Below are 11768 nucleotides of genomic sequence, written 5' to 3'. Positions count from 1 at the left end.
GGACTGTGGGGTGTGTTCAGTATGTTCAGTACGTGGACGGCATCACTTCACAGCGCACCCCACAATGTGCGGCGCAATCACGGCCGCCGGGCCCCAGAAGCTGACTTTGAAGCTGTCGGCATCCAGCGAGGCGAACCCGGCCCGCTCTATCGCCGCCAGCGTGCAGCGGGTGGCGCTGCACCCGTGGCCCACAAACCCCACCACCGGGTTGAGCGCACGCTGCACGGCGTGCAGCACCTCGCCCTCTGGCGCCGCCACGTGCTCCAGAAACAGCAGCTTGCCGCCAGGCCTGAGAACCCGCCGCACCTCCGCTAGCGCCTGCTGCTGGTCGCGCACGCTGCACAGCACCTGCGCGGTTGCGGGGGCGCAGGCGCGTGTTGAGCAGCAGCGCGGGGCATAGGCAGCTGCTGCCTTGAAAAGCCAGCCCGAAAGGCGGCTTGGTCGTTGCACAGCAGGCGAGCAGAGCACCCCTGATGCCAGCTGCTTGCTGCCAGGGCACACACGTGCGTCATGACCACCGCATCGGCGCTGGCATCCTCCAGGGGCAGCGCCTCAGCGGTGCCCGTCACCAGCTGCAGCTTGGCGGCTGCCCCCGCCGCCTCGGCCGCCTTGCGTGCGTACTGGTGCATGGCCATATTGGGATCCACTCCGATGATTCTATCCACGTCCTTGGCATAATGTTTCAGGTTGGGGGCTGTTCCCATGCCTGCGGCATGGCAGGGCAGTGATTGAGCAACCAGTACGGGGGCAGGCACGGCGGGAGAGACGAGGCAGCAAGCAACCCACCCACTTCCACCACGGTGGAGACACCCTGCTCCCGCCGTAGGCAGGAGAAGAGGCCCAGCTTGCGCTCTCGGAACCGCCACTCCGCCTTGGGCCTGCATGCAGGGGAGATGGGCAGCAGGCAGGCGGCTGCGTTATGCCGCCACCGCCGCCACCACCCCACAATTCGCAGATGCCCGCCACTCGGCACTGAACCCTGCATCCCTGCAATGATTTCAAGCTCTGCAATGAGCAGTATAGCGCACCCGAGACTATCCATAGCCCAGGCGAAGAGCCTATCGCCCAGGGAGGCGGCTTGCACGTCTCCCCCGCTCATGATGGCGGCAATTCACGGTGAGCGTCAAGAAAGAGGCATGGGTTCGGCAGATGAGCAGACTCCTGTCCGACTCAGCACACGGTGGAATGGCGCCCCCGGGAGGGCTCTCCAAGCTGTGAATGTCGATGTTGAGGCAGCCAACAGGCACTGCAACGCTGCCTGAGGCCTCGATCACATCACATCTTGGACTCCTGTGTTGCAACGCTCCGGTTGCCCGTAGCAGCTGCCCCTCATGACCGCGAGGCGCAATGGAGGGGCACGCCAGCGCCGGCAGCAGGTGCACCACGCCAGCCTGGCCATCCCGCTGCCGGTCGCGCCGACGGCGGCCGAGTGCGGCGCCCTTCTCAAGGCCCTCATCAAGCACCTGCTCTTCCAGCGGGCCCAGATCCCCTACCTTTACGACGAGCTTCTGCGGCCCGCGCAAGAGCAGCAGCGCGCAGCGGCAGAAGCAGCGCAGCAGGCTGGCGGAGGCAGGCGTCCGCGCCGCCGCCGGGTGCCATCTGCCGACCGCCGCCTCCTCAAGGTGCGGGCGGCTGCCGTGCATGATGGGCACGCCTGGATTTCCTTCCTGCCTGGAACTGGTCGTTAGGTTATTCGACTGTCTCAGCCGCCTGCTGCGCAACACATGAGCCGAGTCTAGGCTTGCAAGCTCCTCCCTCACATGCCCCTCTTTGCGCCTGCAGTTCCTGACAAAGGCCGAGGAGCTGATGGCGGCGATAGATGCGGCCCTGGCCAGCTTTGGAGTGCCCCGCCGTGCCTTCCTGCTGCTGGGATCCTCCACCTCCCGACCAAGGGAGGCTTATGAGGTGCTGTTGCCGGCAGCAGCAGTGGGCCCACGGCCGTTGCTGCCAGAATCAGCAGCGGCGGCAGATGCAGCCGCAGGAGGGGCGGCACAGCCTGCTCCCCTGCAGCAGCAGCAGCCAACAGGCAACACAGGCATGAGCGAGCTGATGCAGGCGCAGCCGGGAGGCCGTCCCAAGCCGTCGCGCCAAGAACGGCTGTGCCTGCTGGCGGTGCGGCAGCTGATTGTGGCCGGGGCAGACCTGCCAGAGGGGACGGCGCACAGAGGTGGGGCGGCGGCCTGGCTGCATGCAGTGTTTTGCGTGGCGAAGGCTTGCTGTGTTGCGGCATGGCAAACCGCCCGGCTCTCACCCAGATGTTTACCCTGCCTCTGCAGTGCCGTGCAAGCTGTTCCTGCTGTTGGAGGGAGCCAGCATCGGCGGTGGCAGCAGCGCGGGACACGGTTTTGGTGCTGGCGCTGCAGCGGGCTGCAGCGAGGTGCAGCCGGCGTTGCCCTCAGCGCCGCCCGGCTTTGCGGTGAAACGTCAGTTCAGGCTGGCCATGCGCAAGGGGATGCACTTGAAGCTGCTGCTGGGACAGCAGCCCGAGCTAAAGCCAGCGGCAGTGCCAGAGGAACCGACGGCACAGCCCGAGCCAGTGCAGTGCGAGGAACAGGAGGGGGCCGAGACTGGAGACAGCAGCAGTGATATGGAGATGGGCAGCAGCTGCAGCGAGCAAGAGGGTGTGGAAGGAGGGTCCTCCACCAAGCATCTGTCGCAACTGCCAGATGCAGCAGCCAGCCAACAGCCACCGAGCCTGGCGCTAGCAACAACACCAGCAGCTGACACGGCAGGCAGCACCTGGTATTTGTGCAAGACGGCACTCAAGGGGTTGAACAGCGGCAGCCAGGATGATGGCGCTGCCGCTGAGGGCTTCTGATTGCGCCTCTGAGGAAAGGCTCATCACAAACCAAAGCTGTGCAGGCAGCGATGATATCCTTGTAGATGATTAAAGGACTGCTGTGGCAAGAAAGAGGGCAGCCGCAAGCTGAACAAAACCGAATGAGCAGGAAAGCGACAATCGTTGGCAGTAGACAATCAATGGAACAGGCTGCAGTCATGCGTGCGCCTGGGACCTCAGAGCGCATCCAGCTGCTTGACGGCGTCCGCTAGCGGCTGCAGTTTGTAGCCCATGATCTTGCCCAGCACCTCTTTGCCGCCCTGCAACAGCGAGCACCCAGAGCGATAGTAGAGCTTAGATCTGCCAAACACAATGATGGTCTGTTTGCATGTGGTGCGGCACAGTCCAAGTGTTCAAACGGGCCATATCAGTAAGGCTGCACCGGCAAGGCAAGTGCCTCACATTGTAAAACCGGAACTGCGGCAGGCCCTTGACCCCCATCTCCGCCGCCAGGTTCTCCAGCTCCTCCGCGGTGGTGTCAAAGGAGGCCACCGTCACGCCTGGGTACTTGGCCTGCGCGGCAGGAGGCAGAGTTGCCGGGCAGGAGGGTGTGGTGGGACACCACGCAAAGGAGAACCGGAGCAACTGGGGAAGGTTTACTGTGGGTCAAGGGCACTTGACCCACAGTAACCTTGCGAGTATGGCAAAGTGGGCAGGACAGGGCAGCACAGTGCAGTAAAGCCGACCTGCAGGTCGTCCACGTGTGGCGCGATCATTCTGCACTTGTTGCACCAGGGCGCCCAGAACTTGATCATCACCTTCTTTCCTGCACCGCCCAGGCAGAGGATAGGGCAGATGCGGCAGAGTCCATGTGTGCCTTCCCACGGCAGGCAAGGAAAGCCATCAGGCGCTGGCGGGCAGCATCAGCTTGCAGCACACCGCCAAACAGCACAACAGAGGCAGCACCAGGCAGCGCGGCCTGCCTGATCCCACTAGTCCATCCAGCTCCTTCTTGCTGTGGATCTTCAGCAGCTGAGCCCCCGCCTCCTCGGCCTCCTCCTGCAGCACCAACGGGCGCCATCAGCATGCCCGCCCAGGACAGCCCCCGGTGCCGCCAAACGCAACGGCAAAACAGCGGCACAGCACCCTCGCTGGATCCCCGCCACAGCAGACCTCCTCAGCCAGTGCCACCACTCCGAAATTGCGCGCACCGCACCCATGCGGCCAGCCAGCCTGCAGAACGCCGCCCACCTCCTCCGTTCCAACGCTCTCAAAATACTCAAGCGACCTCTCAGGGTCCGCCACCATCGTCTTGTCGCCCGGCTTCCATCCCGCGGGGCACACCTCGCCGTGCTCCGCCACGTACTGTACCGCCTGCGGTACAAGGAGGCATCACGAGCGGGGCGGCATGCGTCGCAACACCAGGACATCTGCCAATGCCATGCGCGTACGCAGGCACTGAGCGTACACAGGCAGGGCTCCCAGGCCTGCTCGCCAGGCAGACAGCGCGTGAGGTAGCACAAGCAGGCTGTGGGCAGCCGTCATCCTGAGCACAGGCATGGCGGCGGGCGCTGGGCGTGCCTGCAGCGTGCGCAGCGCCTCGTCCACGTTGCGCCCGATTGGGAAGTTGTTGACGGTGATGTGCTCCAGCACGCCCTGCAGGAAAGCACACCGGGCACGCGCATGAGCACAAGTGAGTGCCTGCCCTGTGCCCAGCCCGATGGTGCGAGGTATCGCTGGCCCAGCCCCTGACGGCTGCTTGCCACGGCAACTCCCAAACCAAGCCCAGCTCCATCCCTGCCCCAGCACAGAGCCCCCGCCAAGAGTGTACCTCGGGGTTGATGATGTACAGGCCACGCAGCGCGATGCCGGCATCCCGCTTCAGCACTCCGTACCGTGCAGATACCGCCTTGGTGACGTCCGCCAGGATGGGGATCTGCAGTTGGCGCGGGCGGAACGTAAGTTTCCCTATGCTTGTGATGAAACTGCAGCAGGTCACCTGCCCAGCGATGGCACGCCCCAGCACATCCATGACCAGCTGGCTTTGCTCTGCCCCACGAAAAGGCGCCCCTGGCCACACACCTGCATGAAGCCCAGGCCGCCGCGCTTGCGTGACGTCTTGATCCAGGCCAGGTGCACCTCTGGCGTGTCGGTGGAGGCCGCCAGCAGCTGCAGGGGGAGGAGGCAGGGAGGCAGCCCAGACAGGCGTGGGCGCGGGCCGGCATGCCGTGCACATACAGCAGCATGTGAAGCACAGAAACTGCATGAAAAGCATACACGTCAAGCTACATGCGAAACAACAAAGGAACACAGAGGCTGGCGGTTGATGTAGGCAACCAACCAAGGCACCTGGCAGTTGAGCGCCTCAAACTCCTTGGCCCGGTCGCTGAAGGCGATGATCTCTGTGGGGCACACAAAGCTGCAGACAGCAGCATGGGGTGCAGACGTGTGCAGGCTGGAAGAACATGGACACATGGCTGCTCTGGAGGGAGCGGTTGGTGGCGTGTGCAGTAGCGCAAGGGGCGACCAGCCCATGCTCTGCCTCGCCCAGCCTGCCTGATCGGATCCCCCGGGGTGTCCCAGGCTACCTGGCCCCCAGGACGGTGCTCCCCCCAACGCTCACGTGAAGTCTTTGGGGTAGAAGAAGAGGATGACATACTTGCCCTTGTAGTCCTCCAGGCTAACCTGCTTCACCTCGCCATTGACAATGGCTGCGGGGACAGAGGAAACGACAGGCAGCAGCAGCAGAAGAGGGTAGGTGCTAGGCGGGTGGGTGGCGGAGGCAGGGGTGCCGCTGGACAGTGGTTGAGCTGCTGGTGGTTCCAGCCGCTGGAACCAGCAGCAGCTGGCATGCGCAGCAGCACAGCAGCCTGCTCCTGCCTGTTGCCGCCGCTGCTCCGCCGCCGCTGAAAAACCCTACCACCCACCTGGCAGGCTGAAGGACGGGGCGGCCTCTCCCACCTCCGCCTCGGGCTCTGGGTAGAACACCGAGCTGTACTCCTGGTCCGAGAGCGCCCAGGTGGGGCTCGAGGTGAAGGTGCGAAGGGCAGGCACCCTGGCAGCCGCGCACAGCCTGTCGCAGGCTCCCATTGCGCTGATCAAGCCAGCCCGGGTGGTCTGGCGGGCGCCAAGTGCCACATCCCCCTCTGTCGCGGCCCGCAGAAGGCGGCCAGCGCAGCGTGCGAGCCCTCGACGCATGGCAGCTATCGTCACCGCAGCGGATGTATCCTCCTGGGATATATCCTCCTGGTGGAGTTATCAGTGATCAGTGCAAGAAACCATGTCTCCTCGGTGTTTGCTTAGGACGCTACATTGCGGCGGGGGCAGGCAAATTGCGACATTAGGTAGCCTCAGGTAGCTGATAGGTAGAGGTGCACGCCCCACGGCTAGGCAGGGTGACATTGACCGCCAACACCGCGGTGCTGATCGGCCGCGCAGCGCGGCTGCTTGGGAGCAGCAGAGGATTGCAGGATGGTGCGCAACGCCCGAGCTCGGCCCGAGACGCCTGTGCATCCTGCACGCCCCCTCACCGCCCCGCCTCCCGCCCTGCCGCCGCTCCGCTCACCCGCTGCGTGTCCGCTCTGTGCTGCCATTGCAGCGCCCCACTCGCGCATTTGCCAGCGATTTGCTGGGCCCCGAGGGCGCCGCGCTGTTCAGCTGGAGCCCGACAGGCGACCTGCTGGCTGCGGCAGGGTTCAGGGTGTGCAGGCGGCGCAGGCTGACGCATGTTGCTGCCCATCCCTCTCGCTGCATGACTCAGATGGGCCCAGCTCTTTCGTGCCCCGCAGAAGAAGAAGGTGGTGCTTTTCGACCGCAGTGGCGAGGCTGTTGCCAGCCTTACAGTGCCAGGTGTGCACTGCATCTGCATTTGCATGGTCACCCCAGCTCTGCCTTTCGTCCTACGCCGTCCACCCCCGCCCGTGCAGACCCCGAGTTCCTTTATGACGAGAGTCAGGAGACGCCTGTGCTGGCGCTGAGCTGGCACCCCTGGGCCAGCCCCCTGGCCATCTTGCCGCGGGGCCAGCCCTTTGCCATGGTGTGGAGCACGAGTGGGGAGCTGGCCCACATGGACAGTGGCATCAAGGCAAGCACACCAGCATGCTTGTGCTTCTTGTACCCGTGCAGCAAGCGCGTCAGCAACATGCTGGGCGGCGAGTGACCGCTCCTTTGCATACCCTGCTTCCTTGGCTCGTCCTCTAGCTGCCCTCTCTTCTGCAGCCGGCAGAGGTGCAGGCCATGGCCTGGAGCCCAGCCAGCGTGCAGCTGGCTCTGGGCACTGCCAAGGGCGGCGGCATCATCTGGGACGTTGCCAGCCGGGCGGCCACCCCGCTGCAGCTGGGGCGCTCCGTCAAGGCCGTGTGCTGCATGGCCTGGAGTGCAGCTGCCGCCCCTGGCGGCCTGCTGGCGCTGGGCTGCAAGGGGGGCCAGCTGGTGCTGTGTCGCGCTGCCGACGGCTGCGTGGTCAAGACGGCTTTTTGAAGGCGGCTCTGGGGCAGCTGCAGTTTTGCGACGCAGAGACGGTGTCAGGTGGCGGCGCCGTCCACCCCGCAACAGCCACGCCCGACGGCTGCTCGCTGCTGGCCGCCTGCCTGGGGCGTCGCACGGTGTGCATCTGGCAGCTGCCGCATCCTATGGGGGGGGAGGGGGGCAGCGGCGGAACGTTTGAGCTGGCGTTCCGGGAGGGATATGGCGACCTGCTGCAGTACTGCTGGCTGTCCCGCCGCCTCCTGGTGGCTGGTTTCTCCACCGGCTACCTGGTCGCCGTGGCGCTGAGCGGCGGCCTGCAGCCCGGCAGCGGCAGCGGCACCGAGCTGCTCAGCTCTCGGGCCCTGCATCACAGCGGGAGCGCGCTCAGCTGGTGCGCCGCCACGGGCATGCTGGCGGCGGGGGCCGGCGGCAGGCTGGCGCTGTTCAGCTGCGCGCTGGAGGGGCCCGAGGCGCCGCGGGTGGTGCAGCAGCCAGGTGTGACGGAGCTGGAGGGCGCGCACCGCGTGGCCAGCCTGCAGGCCAGCCCCTGCGGCCGCCTGCTTTCGGTGGGCACCGAGTCGGGCAAGCTGCTGCAGTTCCTGGCCAAGCCGCCGCTGCTGCACGGCGCCTGCGGCGGCAAGCTGGCGTACGTTGACCCCGCCGCCTCCCTCACCCAGGCCCTCCTGCTGGACACAGCCAGCCTGCAGGCCCAGCAGCAGCAGCAGCAGCAGCAGCAGCAGCAGCAGCATCGGCCGGCGGTGCCGCTGCCGCTGCCTGTGGAGCCAGAGCTGCTGGCGCTGGGGCCCACGCACCTGGCGGCGGCGGTGGGCAACATGGTGAGCCTCCCACCGGCCTGCTCTTGCAGCGCATGCTGCCGGGTTCCGCAATGCATGCTGCTGTGGCTGCTTGGTGCTGCGGCATCGCTGCAGATTGCAGAGCAAATCGCAAGGCGCTGCACACTATCTGCTGTTCTCACTGGTTGGGTTGTGTGCACTGCCTTCCCTCGCAGGTGTGGCTCCAGGCGCTGGAGCCCAACCCCAGCACCGGCCTGCTGCCGCCGCCGGCCGAGGCAGAGTTCCCCACCGAAATCCGCTGGCTGCGCCTCAACGCCTCCTGCCTGCTGCTGCTAGGGGAGGGCGGCCGCGTGTTTGTGCAGCTGGGCGGCGCCGACGGTAGCGGCGAGGTGGTGGAGCTGCGGTGAGGGCGGGCGGCGTGTGGGCTGTGGCGCAGGCGACCGCATGTTTCTGCATGGGCCTTGCTGGCTGCTGCATGATTCCACATCCCCAAGAAGCACGCCGCGATGGGCGTGTTTCTGAACGCCCGCCTGCGCCTGAAGGATGGCACGGCGCTGTGCCTGCCGGGCTGCAGGGGCGAGGACGGCGAGGCGTTCAGCGCGGGCTGCGCTGCCCTCACCGAGCGCAGCATCCTGCTGGGCCTGCCCGACGGCGCACTGGCCTCCTACCGCTGCTCCGACGCGGCGCTGGTGAGCGAGTACCAGCACGGCGGCGGCGGCATCACAGCCGTCTTTCCCAACCAAGACGGCACCATGTGAGCATGTTGGAGGAGAAAGCGTGTGTGGTTGGGTGTGTAGTGTGTGTCGCGTGTCCCCCTAGCGGTTGCCTGGGCTGGCCGGCGCCCGCCAAGCCTGGCCATCCACGCCGCCTGCCCAGCTTGCGTCTCACTCCCGCCGCTGGCCGTATTCTGGCCCGCCCACCCTTGCTGCCGCAGGGTGGTGATCCAGGATGCCAGCGGCGGCACCGTACTCTATCACGCCATGCGAGGCCAGCTCATGCCGCTGCCTGAATGGAGCGGCGAGCTGCGGGCTGCAGGGTGGGATGGCGGCGACCCAGGCCTTCTGGCGGCAGTGAATGAAGCAGGTGGGGTGTCCAGAGTGAGGTCGGGGCTGCCGGGGGGCTGACTGCTGGCTGCAAATTGTCGTTTTCGAGGTGCCATGGCTCAGCCAACAAAGCTGCCCTAGGTGGGTGTTCTTCCTGCCGCTGCCTGGATGTGTGCATTCTAAACCGTCATCATTCATTCATTCTTGTCTGCTGTCCCGCGTCCTTGCAGGCCTGGTCCACGTGTACTGCCACGTCCCGCACTCCGTGCAAGGCCCTGGCGTGAAGCTGGTGGGCACGCATGCGGGCAGCAAGGAGGCGGTACCGCTGGCGCTGCTCAACGGCGCGGTGACCTGGCACCTGCCCGACGGCTCCCTGGACACCCAGCTGCTGGACACCCACCAGCACCAGGGCGAGCCCGGGGATAGCCCCATGGGCAGGGCCGCCAGCAGCCGGGGCCGGCATGCGCAGGCGCCGGCGCCGCCGCCGGCCGGCTGGGGCACGCCCGCCGCCGGTGCCGACCCCAACCCCTCCCGCAGCAAGCCCATGACTCGCCAGAAGCTGCTGGTGGCCCGGTGCCAAGAGGCGTTGGCCCTGTGCCACTTTGCGGCTGCCCTGGGTGCGGCACGCACGCTGGGCGGCCCGCAGCTGCTATGTGAGCTGGCGCTGACGGCGCTGCAGTTCCTCGAGCTGCGGGTGGCGGTGGCGGCGCACGAGACGGCGGGCGACGAGGAGGCGCTGGCGCAGCTGCGGCCGCTGCTGGAGGTGCAGGATGAAAACCTGGTGACGGGGCGCATCCGTGGCCATCACGGGAGGTCCCCCCGTCAGCGGTCACCCACCCCCTCATCACCCCAGAAGAGCTGGAGCCGCATGCGGTGGGCAGCCTGGCGCTGCTGCGGGCGCAGGCGCTGGAGGCGGATGGGCAGGTGAGGATACCCGAAGGTCTGCACTGGTGGTGTACTGCATACATGTGCAGCTGTTGGTGCTGCTTTCCTTCCCCTCTCGCGTTTGCTGCCATCCACTCACGCACACTGCTCCTGCTGCTGCCGTTGCTCCTCCTGCCGTCGTACCGCAGGTGGGCACAGCCATGGCCTTGTACCAGCAGGCTCTGGCGGAGCCAGACCTCGTGACGGGAGGTGCCGCGGCCGCGCACCAGCGCCGGGCCCAGTGCGAGGCGGGCAGGGCGAGGTGCAGCATCCTGCTGGGGTATGTGGAGCAGGGCATGGAGCTGGCAGCGGCCAGCGGCAGCGCCGACCTCGTGCTGGAGTGCGCTGCGCTGCTGGACCAGGCGCAGCATGCCAAGGAGGTGGGCTGGGGCATGGTGTGTGGGCGTTTAGGGTCTGTAGGTGCGTGGAAATTGTGGGGTGGTGGTGGTGGTGGTGGTGGGAATGTATGTTCATGTTCAATGGTCATGCCTGCCTGCGTCACCTGCTTCTGCTTTGTGTTATCCCCCCTCCACCCGCTGTTGTGCTCACCACACACAACATCCTGGCACAGGAGCTCAGCCCGCAGAGTGGCGTGCGCAGAATGGGCGGGGCCATGTGTTGAGTAGAGAGGCACGCCGCAAGTGGGAGGCCTTGGGGTGATGACGGGCGGCTGCACCCACCCCCTGCCTGTGCCTGGCAGGCCTGCAGGTGGACTGGCTGCACGCGTGCACGGACGAGGCTCACACACATCAAAAACACCAACACGCAGATGGCCAGGGCGGCGTATGCGCTGAGGGCGGAGCGGCGCTGAGCCATCACCGGCACGCCGCTGCAGAACTCGGTGTGCGGTGTGCGAGGGGGGACCAGGCAGGCGCGTGCGGATGCAGCTCCCTTCCTGACCTGCCGTCCCTCCCTCCTGCCTCCCATCGCATCCCTCCACTGCTGCCGCCTCCCTTCCACACACGTGTGTGTGTGTCTGGACACACACACACGCACACACACAGGACCTGCACGGCATCACCCGCTTCCTGCACTTGGAGCCGCTGGACAACCGCGCCCTGTTTGTGCGCACCCTGGAGCGGCCCATCAAGGCGCGCGCCTCGCTGGGGCTCAAGCGCCTGCAGGTGGGGCGGGCGGGGCAGGTGGCTGGCTGGGCGGCATCGGCAACTGCGTGCGTTTGCGTGTGCGTGTGGCTTGCACGGCTTCTCCAGAGCTGCGCATGTGGGAGCGGCCTGGCAGGTGTGGCAGGCGGCTCTCCCGCTTGCCTCCAGCACCCTGACGTCCCGGCAGCCAGCCAGCCAGCCGTCACCCCATCCCCAAGCACCACCCCCTGCGCCCCGGCGGGCCAACTGCAGGTAGGATGGGAGGCGGGCAGGGGGAGGTGAGGGGGCAGACGAGGCACGGCAGGGCAGGCAGGCAGGCAGGTAGCCTGGCAGGAGGCATGGCACACGGTGATGGGGCAGCAACGGGCAGCATGCACGGGCGGGACCAAAGCTGGGCGCACGAAAGGACGGGAAACCTGCAGGCCCATCACGCAGCAGCGCGGGTGAGGCAGCGCGGCGCCGCGCCCGGGTCGCAGGCGTGCATGTCAGCCTGCGCTGCCTCCCGCTTCCGCCTGTCGCCCACGGTGAACGCCCCCAACAGCAGGCGCGCTGGCCGCAGGTCGCCAACCAGCGTCCACTCGGCGGTGCTGTTGTACGCGCTGTGCGTGCGCCTGCGGGCAGCTCACGGCGGGGCGGGGCTGTTGGCAAGAGAGGGCAC

At 66.7% G+C, this 11768-nt stretch overlaps 4 protein-coding genes across 4 annotated transcripts; 2 read left to right on the top strand and 2 right to left on the bottom strand.

The window, feature by feature from the left end:
• Positions 1-1097, bottom strand: CHLNCDRAFT_32975 (hypothetical protein). Its single transcript, XM_005843685.1, has 4 exons — positions 1029-1097; positions 787-878; positions 504-706; positions 1-348 (listed from the first exon to the last, which is right to left on the bottom strand). The coding sequence occupies exons 1-4, from the start codon at positions 1040-1042 to the stop codon at positions 43-45; spliced, it is 615 nt and encodes a 204-aa protein (XP_005843747.1). The 5' UTR covers positions 1043-1097; the 3' UTR covers positions 1-42.
• Positions 1098-3015: 1918 nt separating this feature from the next.
• On the bottom strand, positions 3016-5869 carry CHLNCDRAFT_139828 (hypothetical protein; the record flags this gene model as incomplete). Its single annotated transcript, XM_005843684.1, has 10 exons — positions 3016-3099; positions 3242-3352; positions 3773-3838; positions 4031-4153; positions 4334-4435; positions 4611-4715; positions 4862-4948; positions 5129-5198; positions 5403-5490; positions 5707-5869. 10 exons carry the CDS (start codon positions 5867-5869, stop codon positions 3016-3018), a joined length of 999 nt encoding a protein of 332 aa, XP_005843746.1.
• Positions 5870-6250: 381 nt separating this feature from the next.
• CHLNCDRAFT_139827 (hypothetical protein) lies at positions 6251-7258 on the top strand (the record flags this gene model as incomplete). Its single annotated transcript, XM_005843742.1, has 5 exons — positions 6251-6286; positions 6378-6479; positions 6568-6628; positions 6706-6815; positions 6998-7258. The coding sequence occupies 5 exons, from the start codon at positions 6251-6253 to the stop codon at positions 7256-7258; spliced, it is 570 nt and encodes a 189-aa protein (XP_005843804.1).
• A 152-nt stretch (positions 7259-7410) lies between these two features.
• Positions 7411-11392, top strand: CHLNCDRAFT_139826 (hypothetical protein; the record flags this gene model as incomplete). Its single annotated transcript, XM_005843741.1, has 9 exons — positions 7411-8082; positions 8256-8443; positions 8615-8794; positions 8975-9123; positions 9314-9880; positions 9937-10007; positions 10157-10387; positions 11012-11131; positions 11363-11392. 9 exons carry the CDS (start codon positions 7411-7413, stop codon positions 11390-11392), a joined length of 2208 nt encoding a protein of 735 aa, XP_005843803.1.
• Between the last annotated feature and the right edge of the window lie 376 nt (positions 11393-11768).

The sequence above is a fragment of the Chlorella variabilis genome (assembly GCF_000147415.1).
Source record: "Chlorella variabilis unplaced genomic scaffold CHLNCscaffold_27, whole genome shotgun sequence".
Lineage (NCBI taxonomy): Eukaryota > Viridiplantae > Chlorophyta > Trebouxiophyceae > Chlorellales > Chlorellaceae > Chlorella > Chlorella variabilis.
This window is presented reverse-complemented; position numbering and strand designations above follow the sequence as displayed.